A 20826-nucleotide genomic window follows, 5' to 3' on the forward strand; every position below is an offset into this window, starting at 1 on the left:
TAACAGAGTAGCAGAGGAAGCAAGCAGGCAGCTGCCTGATGGTGTAGTGACATCGTGAGTTACCTTCAGAGCCAAACCACAGTCCAGAGCTCTTATACCAAGGGCAACGCTTCGTCCAAATTTTCCCAGAAAATCAAACTGTGGACCGGATAGCTCACATTTATCTAAAACTGCTAACGAATGTGTTATAAGTTTCTTTTCTTTCTTTTTTTCCCCCCTTCCCCGGCACAGCCCCGGCCCCTACCCTATAAGTTTCTTTTCTTTCCCAATCGCTGTAGGCATAACTTGCTACCTCAGGGCACTCCCTCAATCCTTTTCAAAGTGCAGAAGACCACCAGTGTGGTTTTATTAAACTATACAAATGCCTGGGTGTTATTCCATACCAAGAGCCAGCATGGCATGGGGATTTGAATTTAACAAGCTCTCCAACTGATTCTTACACAAACTAAAAGTGAAAGGTCACTGCCATGGAGGCCCTTCGAACTTGAGATTCCTGCTTCCTGGCCAGCAACTCTATAACTCCAAATAGTATCACTTTTCATTTTCTTGAGGTATGAGTTTGAAATTATCGCTATAAGTCTCACTTACCAAGGAGAAAAGCTAATGAATTAGTTAGGCCTACTCGCTCATAACTCTTTCTTGCCATATAACTTTGTTTCATAATAAAGTTCTGAGGCTTAGTTAATACAACCAAAAATTTATAAGGCAAAAAAGGGAGAGAAAAAAAACTTACTATGGTAGTGAAAACTCCTTATTGATCTTGCCTTTGAGGATCACAGTAAGAGGAAGTATAAGAGAAACCAAGCTATCAAATCATAAGCAGAAAGAGCAAAGTGGTTTGGATCCCTCTGGGAGTCACAGAAGTTGGTGGGAAAAGAGACACCAGTAAGCCATCAGGTATGAAATTCATATCACACACTGGTAAAGCATTTGGCTGCTACCTGAATGGTTGGTGGTTTCAGTGCACCGGCTGTTTCTTGGCTGAAAATATATGGCAACCTGCTCCCTCCTATGTGGTCACAACTATGACCCTATGGAAATGGATTTAATGACACCTAGTGACCACAGCAGCAATAGTTTAGTGTGGGCTTTTCCTAAGGAGTCCTGGTGATGTAATGGTTAGCTATCAGGCTGCCAGTGAGTCAAACCTTGTAAGAAAACCCTTCGTGATCTAGTCCTATAAAAATTAAAATCCATGGGGACCCAAAGCCCATCTGTAGACAATTGGAAATCCCCTTACAGAAGGGTCACGGGGAGGAGACGTACCAGTCAGGGTGCAGTGTAACAAAGATGAAACACAACTTTCCTCTAGTTCCTAAATGCTTCCTCACCACCACCACCCATCATGATCCCAATTTTACCTTACAAATCTGGCTAGACCAGAGGATGTATGCTGGTACAGATAGGAACTGGAAACACAGGGAATCCAGGGTGAATGATCCCTTCAGGACCAGTGATGAGAGTGGTGATACCGGGAGTATGCAGGGAAGGTCGGGTAGAAAGAGGGAACTGATTACCAGGATCTACATATAACCCCTTCCCTGGGGGATGGACAACAGAAAAGTGGGTGAAGGGAGAGACGTCAGACAGTGGAAGACATGACAAAATAATAATAATTTATAAATTATCAAGGGTTCATGGGGAGAGGGAGGGGGAAAATGAGGAGCTGCTACCAAAGGCTCAAGTAGAAAGCAAATGTTTTGAGAATGATAATGGCAACAAATGTACAAATGTGCCTGATACAGTGGATGGATATATGGATTGTGATAAGAGTTGTACGAGGCCCCAATAAAATGCTTTCATATTAATTAACTGAAATCCAAACCCACTGCCATCTAGCTGATTGTAACTCACAGTGACCCCATTTAAGGTTTCTGAGAATTTACATCTTTACAAGAGCATATTGTGTTATTGCTGTTAGATGTCATCGGGCCCGTCCCAATCCATAGCAACCCTATGCACAACAGAATGAAATACTGTCCATTTCTGTGCCGCCCTCGCCATTGTTCCTATGAGTGAGCCCACTGTCGCACGAGCAGACAGCCTCATCTTTCTCTGGAGGAGCAGCTGGTGGCTTTAAACCACTAGTGCTGGGATTCGCAACCCAACACCCAATCACACATCACAGCCCGGGGAAACTCCATGGGCAAATTCTACTTTGTCATGCAGGCTTATGTAGCAATTCAAAAGCAAAGGATTACAGCAACAGGTGTTTGTTGATCTTTCAAATGCAAACAAGAACAAGCCTATAATTTGGAGAAAAGGAGAACTGCCTAAAACCTGCCCCATGTACTAGCCCTACCTGTGACTGGCCCTACCTGTGACTGGCCCTACCTGTGACTGGCCCTACCTGTGACTGGCCCTACCTGTGACTGGCCCTCCTGTCTTTGAGGTGGGCTGTCACAGGAAGCAATGGTGTTCGTGGGGCACAATTCGATGAATGGGTAAGACTATCAGAGCTGATACAAGTGGAGGAAGGACAGCTATTGTAAGTTCACCAGACTATTTCTCTGTGAAGAACTTTGTTTCAACACGACCCTTCCTTTGCCTTGTCATTGCTCCCATGCTCTCGAAGAAACCTGATTACTAACTTAGGGTATCAAGAAAACTTGCATCCAGACCCCAGTAACACTAAAAATAATTTTTAAATTTTAATATAATAAAATTTATATTAAGAACTGAAACAATAATCATTAAGTATATCAGACATAGAAAAAATTATATTCTTAATAAATTGATTTTTTTGTTTTATCTCGACTCTCTGATGTGTGTGGTATATATAAATCTCCAGGAATCTGATCAGTCCTAGATACCTTGACAAAACCAGGCTTCTGTAACAGCAAAGATGAGAAACGGGCCATAAGACACTGAACCTATGCAAAGACCTTTACTATAAGAATTTGTCTATTCCCAACCCAGCATCCCCCTTCCCCTGCCTGATTGCTACTGATGAGCTTATTCTGGATTTTTTGACTAACTATATATCTATTTGAAATTTTATTGTATTTTGGGCATTTTACTCTACATACTCTCAAATTAATTTTGGAAAGAGACAACTGTATCAGAGCCTATTAATTTGGCCCCCATATCCTTTCTCTCCTTTCCCCCTTTACCAACAGAATCTCTGAATTTTATACTGCCAACCAAGTCAAAAGAGTATTTTCCGTCTCCCTTTGCTCACATGTGGGCATTTGTTCTGGCCAATGGAATGTGAGTGGCCAGAGTGCATACAACTTCTGAATTATGTCCTCAAAAGAAAGCTGCTTACCATCCGCTGGCCGTGCCCTCCAAACCTCATCCTAACTAGCGGGATTGTAGACATGGTGACAATCAGATAGTCTTTATGCTTTAGAAGACGATAGCACCCTGGAGGATGGAGAAGCAACAAAAGAGAAGAAATCCTTTGTCCCTGGACAACACTGTTGGTGTGGCATTGCCATTTCCCACTTCTGGACTTTCAGTATGTGTGGTGGGAAAGAAAGCTTTCTCTCTTATTTAAATTCCAAAATGCACAGCTGATGGTCACTTAAAATGACCCTATAAGACGGGGTACAACTGCCCTGTGAGTTTCAGAGACTAACACTTTATGGGAGTAGAAAGCCTCATCTTTCACCCACAGAATAATAGCTGGTGGTTTCAAACTTCTGACTTTTGGGTATAACCAGTATGCCTCGCTCTTATTTAAGCCAATGCTAATTTGTTTTAAATTGCCTCTTAAATTGCCTGAACCCATGAAACACATCTATAAATAATGAGCTAATGATTCCTCTTGTTCCTTGAGGCTTCCTCACCCACCCCCGCATCATGACTCCAGTGCTGCTTCTCAATTCAGACTAGACTGGAGCATGTACACAGGTACAGATATAAGAGATGGGAGCTCACGACACACAGAATCCAGGAGTTGTAGGGAGGATAGCAATATGACAAGGGTAGGGGGGAGGGAGAAAAGGGGAACCGACTGCAATGATCGGCACACAATCATACACCCCTCTCCAGGGGGAAGAACAACAGAAAACGTGGGGGAAGGGACACAGCGGTTGGTGTGAGATATGAAAATAATAATTTATTTACAATCTATCAAGGGGCCATGCTGGGGGCAGTGGGGGGTGAGGGATAAAAAGAGGAGCTACTAAGGGCTCAATAAAAAGTAAATGTCTAGAAATGAATGAAGGCAACATATGTACAAATATGCCTCATGCAATCAATGTATGGATTGTACCAAGAGGTATAAAAGCCCCCAATAAAATTATCTTTAAATAATAATAAAATAATGAGTTAATGAAAATGAAAAATCTATGAACCAATTCCTTGAGCTCCATAAGAAAAGCCCCATGGGAACTGGGCACTACCCACCCATTGGGAGAGTACTGCATACATCTCCACAGGAAAGGGAGAGCGGGACCAGACCTCAAACTGATGCACCAAGACTTGAAGGCAACATACCACATGAAGCAGCAAACCAACAGAGAGGTCTGCAGGATCGGACCCCATCCCAGTTACATGGACCCCTCCCCAGAAGAATGCACTACAGAGGTCAGCACTGAAGATACAGCCCAGGGAAGGGGTGAGTCTGTTCAGAACACACAGGAGAAAACTGAGAGGGAAGGTGTGAGTGAGAGAGAGAGAGAACACTGAATTCTGGCCCCGCAAGCTCAGAGGACGATATTCCTGCTCAGAGCTGCCAATGCACAGATAGGACCATAGGGCCGGCCCCACCACGAGACACAGAGGCCCCTCACTGACCCATAGTGCTATGAGGGACAACACTGGAAACAGTGCAGGAATTGTGTCCAGTTTGGCCACCACCCCCCCTTCCCCCACTCCCCACACATAGGGAGAACACGAAGGGAGTGCAACAGAGCAGGAAGGGGGGCAAAGCAATGAAGTCCCTGAGGAATGCCCAAAATAGACTTCAGGGCAAGGCTTGGCACCTCATCAGACTCGATTGGAAAACATTCATAAAGATCAACACACAGACCTAGAACTATTCATAGGCGCTTTTTTTCATGTCCAGCTATATAATATAGGCAGGATAAACAATCCTGAGGAGAAAAAAAATGAAACCTACGGTTCTGGGTTGACATGGGAGAGGAGTAGGTGGGAAAAAGGGAGTGGGGAGCCAACAGATCCAGGGACAAGGGAACAACAAGTAATTAAAATCGATTGCAAGGAGGACATAGAATGCCTGGTAGGGTTTGATCAAGTGCACTGTAGCCAAGAGGAATTACTGAAAGCGAAATGAAAGTTGAACATGATAGTGGGACAAAAGGAAAGTAAAAGTAAATAAAGAAAAGAACTAGAAGGCAAAGGATATTTATAGAGATATAAATACAGGCACATACATATGTAAATATATTTATATATAAAGATAGGGACATAGATCTATGTACATAGATTTATATGTTAAGTATTAAGGTGGACATCGGGCCTCTACTCAAGTACTCCCTCAATGCAAGAGACACTTGGTTCTAATAATCTGACATTCCATGATGCTCACCTTCCTGACACCATTTCTGAAGACAAAAATGGGTGCATAAGCAAATGTGGTAAAGAAAGCAGATGATGCCTGGCTATTAAAAGATATAGTGTCGAGGGTCTTAAAGGCTTGAAGATAAACAAGCAGCCTTCTAGCAGGGAAGTAACAATGCCCACATGGAAGAAGCATACCAGCCTGTGTGATCATGAGGTGTCGACAGGATCTGGTATCAAGCATCAGAAGACCCAAAACAAATAATCATATTTATGTGAATGAGGGGGAGTGAGAGTGGAGACCCAAAGCCCATCTATAGACAATTGGACATCCCCTCACAGAAGGGTCACAAGGAAGGACCAGCCCACCAGGGTGCAGTGTAGCACTGACAAGACACACAACTTTCCTCTAGTTCTTTAATTCTTCCTTCCCCCACTATCATGACCCCAATTCTACCTTACAAATCCAAGTAGACCAGAGCATGTACACTGGTACAGATAAGAGCTCTCAACACTTGGAATCTAGGACAGATAAACCCCTCAGGAACAATAATGGGAGTAGTGATACCATGGGGGGTATAGGGAAGGGAGAGGGGGGGGAGGGGAACAAATCACAATAATCAACGGATAACCCCCCACCCAGGGTGACAAACAACAGAAACATAGGTGAAGAAATAAAGAAAACATGGATGAAGGGAGACAGTGGACAGTGTAAGATAGGAAAATTATACTAACTTGTAATTTATGAAGAGTTCATGAGGGTGGGAAGCTGGGGAGGGAGGAAAAAATGAGGAGCTGGTACCAAGGGCTCAAGTAGAAAGAAAATATTTTGAAAAGGATGATGGCAACATATGTACAAATGTCCTTGAAACAATGGGTTATGGGTTATTATAAGAGATGTAAGAGCTTCTAATTTTGAGTGGGGCCCAGAACAAGAAAAGGCTCTTCAACGAGTTCAGGCTGCCTGGCAAGCTGCTTTGCCACTGACACCATATGATCCAGCTGACCCAGTGATGCTAGAGAAAGATGCAGTGTGGAGTCTTTGGCAGACTCTTATTGGTGAATCACAGCGTAGACCATTGGGATTTTGGAGTAAAGTCCTGCCATCCTCTGCAGACAATTACTCCCCTTTGAAAAACAGCTGTTGGCCTATTACTGGGCCTTGGTGGAGACTGAATGCCTCACCATGGACCACCAAGTCACCATGAGGTCTGAACTACCTATCATGAACTGGGTATTGTCTGACCCATGGAATATAAAGTTGGACGTGCACAGCAACACTCCATTGATAAATGGAAGTGGTATATATGAGATCTGGCCAAAGCAGGACCTGAAGGGACAAGTAAGTTGCATGAAGAAGTGGTCCAAATTCCCACAGTCTCCACTCATGTCACATTACCTTCTTTCTCCCAGTCTGCACCTATGGCCTCCTGGGGAGTTCCTTACCATACTTTAACTGAAGACCAAAAAAATTCATGCTTGGTTTACGGATGGCTCTGCACGATATGCAGGTGCCACTCGTAAGTGGACAGCAGCAGCACTACAGCCCCTTTCTGGGATCTCCCTAAAGGACAGTGGTGAAGGGAAATCTTCCCAATGGGTAGAACTTCGAGCAGTGCACCTGGCCGTTCAGTTTGCATATGAGGAAAAGTGGCCAGATATGAGACTGCATACTGCTTCATGGGCTGTGGCTAATGGCTAATGGATGGTCAGGTAATTGGAAGGACCATGATTGGAAAATTGGTGACAAGGAGGTGTGGGGAAGAGGTATGTGGATAGTCCTCTCTGAATGGGCCAAGCAGTAAAGGTAATTGTATCTCACGTGAACGCTCACCAAAGGATTACCTCTGAAGAGGAGGACTTTAATAATCAAGTGGATAAGATGACACGCGCTGTGGAGACTGGTCCTCCTCTTTCCTCTGCCACCCCTGTTATCGCCCAATGGGCACATGAACAAAGTGGACATGGCGGCAGGGAAGGAGGTTATGCATGGGCACAGCAACATGGACTTCCATTCACCAAGGCTGACTTGGCCACTGCCACTGCTGAGTGCCCCATTTGCCACCGGCAGAAACCAACATTAAGTCCAAGATATGGGACCATTCCCCGGGGAGATCAACCAGCAACTTGGTGGCAGGTTGACTACATAGGACCACTTCCATCATGGAGGGGACAGTGTTTTGTTCTTACTGGAATAGACACCTACTCTGGATATGGATTTGCCTTCCCTGAATGGGATGCTTCTTCCAAAACTACTATTCGTGGACTTACAGAATGCCTCATCCACCGGCATGGCATCCCACAGAGCATTGCTTCAGATCAAGGAACTCACTTCACAGCAAATACAGTGTGACAATGGATGGACCCATTCCCATGGAATCCACTGGTCGTATCATGTTCCTCATCATCCTGAAAGCTGCCGGCTTGATAGAACAATGGAATGGGCTCCTAAAGACACAATTATGGCGCCAACTAGGTGGCAACAACTTGTAGGGCTGGGGCAATGTTCTCCAGGAAGCTGTATAAGCTCTAAACCAGCGGCCAATACATGGTGCTGTGTCTCCAATAGCCAGAATTCATGGGTCCAGGAACCAAGGGGTGGAAGCTGGAGTGGCACCACTCACTATCACTCCTAGTGATCCCCTTGCAGCATTTTTGCTTCCTGTCCCAGCAACCCTGTGTTCCTCAGGCCTGGAGGTCCTGGTCCCGAAGAAAGGAACTCTCCCACCTGGAAACACAGCACGGATTCCCCTGAACTGGCAGCTGAGTATGCCCCCTGGGCACTTTGGGCTTCTCCTGCCTTTGGATCAACAGGTCAGGAAGGGTGTCATTGTACTAAGTGGTGTGATTGATCCTGATTACCAAGGAGAAATTGGACTGGTGTTACATGATGGAGGTAAAGAAGAATATGTCTGGAATCCAGGAGATCCCATAGGCCGACTCTTAGTGTTACCATGCCCTGTAATTAAAGTAAATGGTAAGTTGCAGCAACCCAATCCTGACAGGACTTATAATGACCCAGACCCCTCAGGAATGAAGGTCTGGGTCACCCCACTATGCAAAAAACCACAGCCAGGTGAGGTGCTTGCTAAGGCCAAAGGTAATACAGAATGGGTAGTAGAAGAAGGTAGTTCTACCTATCAATTACGACCACATGATCAATTGCAAAAGCGAGGTTTGTAATTGTCAATGTATTTTCTTTTTATGTGCTTATTGCATATATATCCTTTGTTCAGGTATGATATATAAGATACAATTGGAATCAGTGTGTTTTCATTTATATATGATAGATGATTGATATAAGTGTGATTTCATCAATGTGCATAAATTATATAAGTATATATGGCTAAAGAATTGTGTACAGGTGCCAGGTTGGTAAGGGGTAGATTGAGATAGTTAGTTTATTGTGCCAGCCTGGCCAATAAACACATGTGGGATTAATTGAAGGGCAGAGAGATAAATGGCTCGGCGAGTCTTGCCTTTCTTGTCTCTCGCTCTTTGATCATCAGGCCAGTGTGCGATGCCTTGCTTGTTCTGTGCCTCAATTTGCAAGCTACACTACCTGTAGGACACCTAACCCATGGACTGTGTCGCTGTAACTTGAGTCCCCTTTAAGACCTGCCTCGCCAGAGAATTGGAATGTACATCTCTGGAGTTGGGGACTGACTGTTGGTGACCTGGCTGATGGTTGGTGGCCTGCCTTGCTGTTTGCTGCCTGTGCCGGCATAGCCTAACTCTCTCTCTCTACAGAGGACTACCTGGAAGCCCTCAAGACTTAAAGGATTGCCAGTGTCTCACAACTCACTCACAGGAGTGAGTTGCACTGAGCCATTTGTACTGCTTTATAATTTACCTGTTCATTTCTTGTATTGTACATCTATCTATCTGTGTATAATTTAACAGTTCAGTTCTTGTGTTATATATCTATCTATCTTTATAAACATATATATATAATTATCAGAAATCTGGTTTTGTCTCTCTAGAGAACCTTAACACAGCCTGCAATAAAATGATTTAAAAAAAAAAAAGAAATGCCCATCACTCCAAAATGCATAACTTACTTGCAATTATTTCCCCTAGTTAATTAATGAAAAATCACACTTTACCTAATTTCTTGGCGGACTGAGTCATCATGTGTGTGTTTATCCCCAAGGTCAACAATGATATGGCTTGTACATACAATATACACTAAAAAAAAGCACACAAAAAGTTAGAACCAAAATATTAATAATTTCTCCGAAGGTAACCTTTGTTCAATTAACTCCAACAAAATTCTATCTTAACCTATACTTGACTCATGTTATCTTGAATAAATGGGTTAGAGCAAAAGTACTCTTGCTCATAGACTTGAGCATAATATACTGGAGGAGAAATTAATTTTCACTCTGAATAAGATCTTGCATTTTCTGGGATAAGAGCACCGAGAGGAGAACTCTCCATGGTTGTCACTATCGTCAACAGTCACACAAAGCCAGCAGGGTGGCCAGCCTCCCAGGCACCTCCGAGCCTAGAGGCCGATGCGACTCACTTCCATCATGTCCAGTCGGACACATCACGACCCGATAGGACAGGGTAGAACTGTCCCTGTGGGTTTCCAAGACTGTAACTGTTTGACGGAGTAGAAAGCGTCATCTTGCTCCCTCGGAGCAGCTGGTGGTTTCAAACTGCTGGCCTGGTGGCTGGCAGCCCAATGTGTAACCCAATGGGAAATCCCCAGCCATAGGAGGCGGTGGTGAGTATGGGAAGGATAGAAAATTATACCTGCTACTAGCATTTACTCACTATCTAGGAGGTATTGGACTGCTAACAGCAAGGTTGGCTGTTGAAGCTCACCATCTGCTCTACTCGGGGAAGATGATGTTGTCCACTCCGGTAAAGATTTACTGCCTTGGAAAGCCTGTGAAATAAACTCAGTGGCAGTAGATTTGGTTTGGGTGGGTATGTAGGGGCTCTGAAGAAGGAAACACTGTGGTGGGACCTGGACAGTTGTGGGGATCAAGCAGGACAATACCACATCTGTAGGCCTTGCCTCGACCACGGGTGATTTGAGGCCAGATACTTAACTATACCAAGCCTCAGTCTCCTTCACTAAGAAATAGGGTGAACAACAACATTCACTTCAGAAGGTGTTTCCTTAACTTGGTAACAACCGCTACCTGCAATGATGTGATAAGCGTACTGAGCCCAGACCCTTTCCCTGGAGATTCTGATTCTGTGTGTCTGAGGTGGAGCCAAGGGGATTCTTAATAGTAGACAGATATGGGAAATATTGTAAAATCATATCTAGATAGTGGTTCAAATTGCTCGGGCCTGATTTATAAGCCATGCTTCACACACCTGCTTAACATACAAGCACACAGCAAAATGGAAGGAGCACAGAGGTTGCTTACTCTCATTTTTCCTTTCACACATGGATGGTCCCAGAGTCTCCATGAAATCACAGGCTGTATTTCAACCACGTTGACAGATAAACAGTCCATCCTCAGGAAGGATGCAGTGATGAATTTGATACTCTATCCCAGAACCCACCTCTGCTTTGGAGAGAAAGGGCATCTGAATTCTTCTCCCCACATGCTACCTACAGAAGGCTATCGTTCTCTTTGTTTGACTTCTCCACATGCAAAATGGGGAGGTGATAGCTGTTCCCCCGAAGCAGGTGATCGAGGAAGACTGTCTTCCTCGGAGCTGCGCAGATTGGAGCCAAACAGCAGAGAAAAGCCTCGGCTGGAAGTTAGACAGTACCAGGAACCTCTATACATTAATGCCTCCAGATTAGAGTTCTTTGGGAAGTGGGTGGTCTTAAACTCAAATTATTCAAATAATCTTATCTTTCCCACAAACAAGTTTTAAATTCATCAGGTTTGGAATCCTTAGGGAGTGAGGGACTGGTCTTAGGGGATTCTCACAGCTAATCCAGTTAGCCTACTCAGTACTGTCAGACATGATGAGACCACACAGTTCCCGCTCTCGCAGATGGCCTAGGGCTTTTTGGTTTGGTTTGGTTTTTACCTCCCCTGGAGTCTCGGTACCAAAACAAAAAACCAACCACCACCAGTCTGCCTAGACACATACTGAGGAAACCGAGTTTTGTTTTTCACTACAGACAATGGAGACTGGAACCAAGCGTTTTCAAGAAACGAATCATTTTAAATATACCCTACTGACCAAACCAAAAGCTGGGAAGGATGAGCAGTAATGGCCTCTCTGGGTCTGTGCTGGTGAGAACACTGTCGTTGGTGCAGCCGCTGTGAAGAGGGTCTGATGGCTTCTCACAATGTTAACAAAAGACCTGCCACTCGGTTCAGCATTCGCTCTTCTGGGTCTTCGGCAAACAAACTGAAAACTTATATCCACACAAAAGCCTACACACACATGTGTACAGCAGCTTTATTACTAATGTCCCCAAACAGAAAACAACCAAGCTGTCTTTCAATAGGTGAATGGCTAAACAAGTGGGTATATATATGTATACAATGAAGGATTATTCAGCAATAAAAAGAAATGAGCTCTCTAGCTATGAAAACATGTGATGAGGCATATTTGGGATATGGACATATAATGCCGAGTGAAAGAACTCAGTCTAGAAAGGCTGCACACTATATGATACAGTTACCTTATATCTGGGGAAAGGTATGGAGTCAGTGAAAAGATGGGTGCTTTGAAAGGGCTCCCGGGGAGGAGGTAAGGACGGACAGGTCGAACACAGGGCATTTTCCGGCAATGAAAGTGTTCAGGAGGACACTGTGGGTACATGACATTACGCATTCATCACATCCATTGAACCCAAAGAGTGAGCTCTAGTGAAAGCTATGAAATGTAGTGGTTAATAACGTATCAGTATAATTTTAACAAATGTACCACAGGTATGGAGGTCACTAATAGGAGAAAAAATGTGCAGGTAGAAAAGGCATATGAGAAACTCACTGTACTTTCTGCACCATATTTCTGTAAATTTGAAACTGCTCTGATTATATATAATCAGATATGTGTGTATAATGTATGTATACACATTATATATGATATGTGTATGTACAACTTGGTGTGTATTTACATATATCCACACATATCAATATGTATACATATATGTTTTCTATTCATTTACATATATGTATTATGTATTTATATATCTCTCAGGTTTTATATATCAGATATATATTTATACCCTGTATTTATTAATATATATGTCACATAAATTCTATAGACACATATACCTTACATAGTTAAATTTTATATTATAATTATATCATATTTATATTTTAATATTAGATAATATATAACTATAAAATCTATTTATATATTTACAAATATGGATATATCATATACTCTATAATATGATACATAACATATAATCATATATTGCATATTTTTGGTGGCATAGTGGTTATGGTGGGCTGCTAACCTCTAGGTCAGCAGTTCAAAACCACTCATCTCTCTGCAGGAGAGACTCTTGTGAAGATTTACAGCCTGTGAATGGTGGGGTCAGGATTCAAACCCACATCCTCCTGGTACCAATCATAATCTCCACATAACTCTTGGTCTCTTGCACACTGTCAGCATAAATACACCATCCTCTGAATTCCTTTATATTTAGAAAAATAGATTTTTAAGATAGATTTTTTAAAAGCTTGGTAAGATAGATGGGCAGCTAAAAAGGGGAAGGCCGTCAACAAGATGGATTGGCACAGTGGCTGCAGCAATGGGTGCAAACCTAAGAGTGGCTATGAGGACGGCGCAGCATTGAGTGATGCTTGGTTCTGCTGTATACAGGGTCGCTTCAACTTGACAACACCCGACAACAATACCAATTTTTAAAACAATTAACCTTATTATTGGGTACTATAACAAAGTACCCCCCCCCCAAAATGCAACAAATTGTGAAATATGATTTTTCTTACCATCTCTGGTGATCTTATTTTTGTTTCAGACAAATTATAAACCTCAGGAGCCCAGATTAAATTTAAAACTCCTTTCACTCCAGACCAGGTGATAACAATTCCCAATCTCCAGTTATATTCATAATTTGACTGCAAGAAAATAGGTCTCACTAATAACACTGTAAACATCCTATGGAGAGAGAAACATCAACAAACATAAATCACAACTTACAAATTAATGTTATTCATGGTTTAATCCATGTTCATGTACATATATTTACAGGTTAAGTACTGAGATAGGAGACGGACTTTGGGCCTCTACTCAAGGCCTCCCTAAACACAAGAACACTTTGTTCCAATAACCTGGCACTCTTTGATACTCACCTTCCCAACATGATCACTGAAGACAAAATGGGTGCATAAGCAAATGTGGTGAAGAAAGCAGATAGTGCCTGACTATCAAATGACAGCATCTGGGGTCTTAAAGGCTTGAAGTTAAATAAGCGGCCATCTATCAGGGTAGCAACTAAGCCCACATGGAAGAAGCACGCCAGCCTGTGTGACTATGAGGTATTGATGGGATCAAGTAGTAGGTATTAAAAGGTCCAAAACAAACAATTACATCGATGCAAATGAGGGGCGTCAGAGTGAAGACCCAAAGCCCATCTGTAGACAATTGGACATCCCCTCACAAAAGTTTCACAAGGAAGGGTAATTCACCCAGGGCCCAGTGGACCGACAAAACACTCAACATTCCTCTAGTTCCTGAATGTTTCCTTACCCCTCCTCCCCAAGTCATGACCCAGTTTTACCTTAAGAATCCAGCTAGACCTCAGAATGCACATTGTCACACAGAAGGGACAATTCAGCCAAGGTGCAATACAGCACCTATGAAACACACATGTCCCTCTAGTTCTTGAATGCTTCCTCCCACGACTACCATGACCTCAGTTCTACTTTACAAATCCTGCTAAACTAGAGTATGTACATTGGTACAGATGAAAGCTCTTAACACATGGAATCCAGGACAGATAAAACCCTCGGGAACAGCAGTGGGAGTAGCAACGCCATGAGGGGAGGGGAGAAAAGGGGAACTGATCACAATGATGGATAAATAACTGAGGTTGTTAGTTTATTGTGCCAACTTGGCCAATAAACACATGTGGGGTTAATTGAAGGGTGGAGGGATAAATGGCTCAGTGAGCCCCGCCTTTCGAGCACTCAGGTCTCTTGCTTTCTGATGCTTGGATCAGGGTGCAGTTGCCTTAGCCAGTTCCCTGATTCAGCTGGCAAGGCTCACTTCCTGAAAGACATCAAGAGAAGGCACATGGTCCTACCCCAATGCAGCCCTGGGTGCTGGAGAAACTGTGAGGAGACCCCTGCCAGTGCTGAGATGCTTACACATTTACTGACTTGACATTCCCCTGCAGTCGGTATCATTGCATTTGTTTTGTGAGATGGAGGAGAATTTTGTGGATTGGTGTTGGATATATGGGTTAATGTTGGACTTGTGGGTTTGGACAGCACTGGGTTGGGATGTTTTCTTGATGTGCACTTAACCTTTATATAAAACTTTCTCATATACATGAGTTTCTGTGGATTTGTTTCTCTAAAGTACCCAGACTGACACGATAACCTCCCAAGATGCACACACAAGTGGGATGAGTAACATAAATGTGGGTGAAGGGAGACAGAGAACAGTGTAAGATACAAAAATAACAGTAATAATATATAATTGATCAAGGGTTCATAAGGGTGGGAGGGTGGGTGAGGGAAGGTTTAAAAAGAGGAGCTGATACCAAGGGCTCAAGAAGACAGAAAATGTTTTGAAAATGATGATGGGAACATATGTACAAGTGTGCTTGATACAATTGATTTATGGATTGTTATAAGATCTGTAAGAACCCCCAATAAAATTATTAATAAAAAATTAAGAATAAAATTGTGCACCTAATAAAAAATATGGGCAAACTCAAGAACCCTAATATAAAGCATAGACAATCAAATATTACAAAACACACACATCTGAAGACAAAATAGATCACTGGGACCTTCTAAAAATAAGATACTTAGGTGCATCAAAACACTTCATCAAAAGAGTAAAAAAAGAATCCACATCAGGGTGGGGAATAGGATTGGCAATGACATATCATGCAAGGGACTATATAAAAAAAGCTACAGAAAACGGCAACACCCACCTCAGTATGGAAAAGAAATGAGGAGTCCAATTAAAAATGGGCAGAGGACAGAAACATATAGTTCACTAGTGAAGACATCCAGATGGCCAATAAGCATAGGAAAAAATACTCAAAACTACTAGCTGCTCAAGAGATACAAAGCAAAACAACAATGAAATACCACCTCATCCTAGCATTGATAGTAAAGTTAGAAAGAAAAAAGATTTAATTAAATTAAAAACTCGGGAGAGAGTGCAGAGAGATTGGAACCTCCATGCACTGCAAAGCTACCCATCACTTCCTCAAACAATTTAGACTAGAAATACCATTTGACCTAGAAATCCCTTTACTTAGGTTCTACCCTAAAGAAATAAGAACCATAACATATACGGATATATGCAGACCTATATTAGTCTCAGTACTATTCACAATAGCAAGAGACAGGAAACAACCTAAATGCCCAGCAGTGGAAGAATGGATAAATAAACTTTGGCTTGTGTACACACAATGGAATACAACACATGGTAAAGAATAAGGAAGACAATCTGAAACACCTCATGACTTGAACAGATCTGGAGAACATCATACTGAGTGAAGCTGGTCAATCGCAAAAGGACAGATAGTGTATGAGACAATTGTAACAAAAGAAAAAATGAGATAAACGTTATTCATACCAAATTAAGATAAAGGCCTTTCATACCCAAAGAAACAGACTCTGATGGTTGCCAGGGCGGCAGGGAAAAGGAGGAAAGGGAGCAATAAGCTAGAGGGTAGGCAGGTATTAAGTAGGGTAATGGGAAGATAGTATTCTACAAGAGGGAGAAGAAGCAGATGAAGAAGGAGTGACAGAACAAGCTACTGAGAGGTTAGTTAGGCAACTGGTTTGAATTGCTGAATTAAAAAATGATTATCTTAAATGTAAACTTCCCGCTTTGTCTTCAATGGTTGTGTCGGGAGGGAGAGCATCATAGAATGCCAATTTAATAGAAGAAAGTATGCTTGCATTGAGGGAGTACTTGGGTGGAGGCCCAATGTCTTTCTGCCACCTTAATACTAAACCTATAAATATAGGCACATAGATCTATTTCCCCATCCTCATATATAAAGTTATTTGGATGTGTACATGTCTTTGTCTAGACCTCTATAAATGCCCTTTGCCTCCCAGCTCTTTCCTCTATTTCCCTTGACTTTCCTCCTGTCCCACTATCATGCTCAGTCCCCACCTGGGTTTCAGCAATACCTCTTCATTACATTACCCTTGATCATGCCCTACCAGACCTCCCACAACCACCTCACCACCAATTTGGATCACTTGTTGTTCCTTTGTCCCTGGGTTTGTTAACACCATACCCCCCACCTCCCACTATCCCATTTCCCCCGGAATTGTCGGTCCCATTGTTTTTCTTCCAGATAGTTCATCCAGCCTATCTTATTTAGACAGACCTGCGGACACAATAACATGCACAAAAACAAGACAGAGCAAAACCAAGCAACAATATACAACAAAATAACAACAAAAAAATGTAAACCTCCACATAAATTCACAATAAAAAGTGTTGTTAATTGACCAATTAAATAAGAGATCTTCCCCCTTCTAAAGCATTTAAAATTTTAAATAGCATATATGGGTGCTATAGCAATATGTGGTGAAGAAGCGAGATGATGCCTGGCTATCAGAAAGAATAGGGTCTGAGGTCTTTAAGGCCTGTCTTCAAACAAGCAACATCAACTAAGTCCACATGGAAGAAGCACATCAGCCTGTGTGATTCAACAATGGTAAATAATGAAACCAAGCAAGAAATAGGGAATGATAACAGAGCATATATTGTGAACACTCAGGTTGCAGAGGCTGTGGGTGACAGTGAAAGCCTAAAATCCACTTGCAGGGCCCCACATGGATTGAGCCTCTGGTTAATCCCCTCTTAACATGGTCAGGATTTGGGGAGCAGCCTTGCTGTCAGACAGATGGCAGTGTGAAGTTGATCATGGCAGATATACTTCGGTTAAAATGTAACACCTTCTCATTCTCTCCCTTTTGAACCATTCTTAAGTTGTTCCTATTTTTAATACTCTCTGCTTTCTTTGTTATTGAGGATTTTCTGAGTTTTGTTTGTTTGCTTTCTGTTTGTGCTTTGTATAATTTCTGTACATGAAATCCAAGATCGGTACATCTATAGAGACAACTGCATAGGACCGTGTAGAACTGCCCCTGTGACTTGTGGGACTATAAATATTTACACAAGCAGAGATCCTCCTCTTTCTCCCATGGAGCAGCTGCTGGTTTTGAACTGCTGAACCTTCTGACTACCAGACCAACTTGTAACCCACTAAGCCACCAGGGTTCCTTCTTGTGACTCTTAACGATCCTACATAGGGTTTTCGATGGTAAATCTTTATGTGAGCAGAGAGTCTTTTCTTCCTCCCGAGGATGTGAGCCCCTGACCTTCCAGTGAGCAGCCCAATGCCTAACCCACGTGCCACCAGTGATCATTATTTTGAGCAGTGGTCCTCAAATGTCAAAATGCAGATGAACCATCCAGAGAGGCATTTACAACAGTTTCTTGGATCTCATCTTCAGAGGTTGCCGTGGGCCCATAAATCCGCATTTCTATCAAGCTTGTGGGTGATGTGGATGCTGCTGGTCTACCTATCTTATTTCACAGGTGAAGCCCACACGGGCTTTTCTCCAGGTGCACAGCAAGCTAGCAACAGAGTGTTCTCAAAAATGCCACTTTTCTGACTTCAGGTCTAGACGATTTCGTTTTTTGTTTGCTAAACCCCACTGTCTCCCAATTCTAATTCTGGTCTTGAGAACCTCCATTTGGCAAGAAAACATTAAAATATAATTCTTACCTGGCAGCATTCAAACTGACAAATATGATGAAAATGAAAACTATGTTGTGAAAATGAAAAACCCTAGGGTCTCCACATCCAATCACAATACCAAAAAAGGTATATATTAATTGATGGTATACTGATGAAAGCATCATAAAGAACCTAGGATACATGAAAGGAAAATCACATTTTAAACAAGGCACTTCGAAAATAGTGAACTTTTCATCTAAAAGTCATTCTTATCTTAGCGGAGGCCCTTGTCTCCATCTCTGATACTGTCAACATAGAAAATATATTTTGCTGAAACTGAAAATACCCATCTCTGTATCCCCATTGTTCTCACCACAATACTTACAGGTTGACCCTCACAGCAGGACAGTAAGAACAAGGCTTCCCCAGGATGCTGTTATATCAGAATCTCTGTGTGAAGCAGGAGTGTCAGCCTTTGGAAAGCAAGCTCATGCTCTTCTCTGCTTAGTGATGTAGGCAACTGGTCCAGCAGAGAGGACTGTTTCCAGTAGACAGGAAAGCAGACAGGAGTGACTTTCAGATAAGGAGGAAAGCAATTGCCAATCTCAGAGAAAGAAGCTGTGCAGAGGGTATCAAGATGGAATCCTGAATCTCTGGGAAAGTGAGTTCTAGTCCCACGTCCTCCATGAAGCCATCCTAAACACTTGTAGGAAACAACCCTCTGCTGGACCAATTGCTCTGTCTATTTCTCAAGGATCAGCTGTCAGACTATGGAATTTAATCCTGCTATCATTCAACCTGCATCTAGGCTGCTGAAAGGAGGCACCTGAGTAGACTTGACTTGGCAATAGCTCCCAAAGATCACCTTGATCTGACTGAGCAGGCCAGGGCACCGCAGTTGGGACATAGGACTGAGGTTGGGATTAGGTCTCACCATAATACATGTTCTATTTTGGTTTCAGGTAATAAGACACCTGGGCCTGGGTCAGGTCCGGCTTCTAAAAGTCGTTCTCAGGTCTACTCATTCTCCCTAGTAGGACTTCTCCTTTCAGCTTACTGGGTAAGTGTGTCTACCTCACAAACCAGTCTCCTTACACGTGGATCTCAAGGTCTACTCCTAGAAAAAAGTATTAGGATTCACCGACTTTCATAGCCCCAAAGCTAACATAGGCTTTCCAGGCCCGAGAAGACATAAAGGAAGAATTGGTTAAGTAGATGAAGGTCTAAGGGTATCGAATTAATAGAATAGAAATTTTTCCTGATGCTGTCAGAAAGCATTACTGAGATCAAGAAACTGTCCAAATTCAGGTCTTCTTATGAGCAAGTTATTCTCAAGCAATTCGATTTTATAAATGAGTAAAGCTTCACTCATATACGTACAAAATTAAATACAGGTAGAAATTTTTACTTGCCAAAGAGACATAAAATAGATAAATGATAGACAGATACAGATAGATAGATAGATAGATAGATAGATAGATAGATAGATAGATAGATAGATAGATAGATGATAGATAGATAGCAGGTAAACAGGGAATACTGCATCGTTGAAAATCAGTAAAGGTGTGTGCCAGGATTGTGTCCTCTCACCATACTTGTTCAGTCTGTATGCTGAGCAAATCATCAGAGAAACTGGATTAAATGAAAAAGAATGTGACAATCTGAGATATGCAGACAAGCAAGCTTGCTTTCTGAAAGCAAGAAGTCCTTGCAGCACTTGCTGATGAAGCACATGGACTGCAGGCTGCAGTGTGGACTACAGCTCCATGCAAAGGAGACCCGAGTCAGCACAAATGGACCCAAAGATGACATCATGATCAATGGAGAAAAAGTTGAAGTTGTCAAGGATTTTGTCTTGCTTGGATCCACAATCAATGCTCATGGAAGCAGCAGTCAAGAGATCAAACAACATAGTGCATTGGGTCAATCTGCTGCAAAAGGCCTCTTTTAGAGTACTGAAAATCAAGGATGTCACTTTGAGGACCAAGGTGCATCTGACCCATGCCCAATTTTCCATCTCCTCATATGCAAGTGAAAGTTGGACATGGAATTAGAAAGACTGACAAAGAATTGATGCATTGGCATCGTGGTGCTGGAGGAGGTGAGTGAAACTACCATGGACTGCTAAAAGGACAAATGGACCTGTCTCAAGAGAAGTACAGCCAGGGTGTTCCTTAGCGGCAAGCGCGGCAAGACTTGGTCTTATATACTTTGGACACACCAAGAGAAACCAGCCCATGGAGAAGGGACATCCTGCTTGGTAAAGTGGATGGGCAGCGACAAAGAGGAAGGGCCTCAATGAGATGGGTTGACACAGTGGCTGCATCAATGGGCGCAGGCATAGGAACAATTGTGAGGATGGCGCAGGACCAGGCAGTGTTTCCGTCTAGTGTGCACAGATCACTATGGGTCAGAACGGTGGCACCTAAAAACAATGAGAATCACAATCACCCATCAGTGGCATTTGAAAAAGGAAAGGATTTTGAAACACTAAAGAGAGA

General features: G+C 42.7%; 1 protein-coding gene across 1 annotated transcript in view; it reads right to left on the bottom strand.

The window, feature by feature from the left end:
- SLC9C2 (solute carrier family 9 member C2 (putative)) overlaps positions 1-20826 on the bottom strand; it is a 98360-nt gene that overhangs the window by 45753 nt on the left and 31781 nt on the right. The window contains exons 8-10 of the mRNA XM_075541189.1: positions 18374-18517; positions 13365-13533; positions 9576-9657 (exon numbers count right to left, since the gene is read on the bottom strand). Coding sequence (XP_075397304.1) covers positions 9576-9657; positions 13365-13533; positions 18374-18517 — 395 coding nt within the window. The remainder of the gene's footprint in view (positions 1-9575; positions 9658-13364; positions 13534-18373; positions 18518-20826) is intronic.

This window comes from Tenrec ecaudatus, chromosome 1 (genome assembly GCF_050624435.1).
Source record: "Tenrec ecaudatus isolate mTenEca1 chromosome 1, mTenEca1.hap1, whole genome shotgun sequence".
In the NCBI taxonomy this organism is placed as follows: Eukaryota; Metazoa; Chordata; class Mammalia; order Afrosoricida; family Tenrecidae; genus Tenrec; species Tenrec ecaudatus.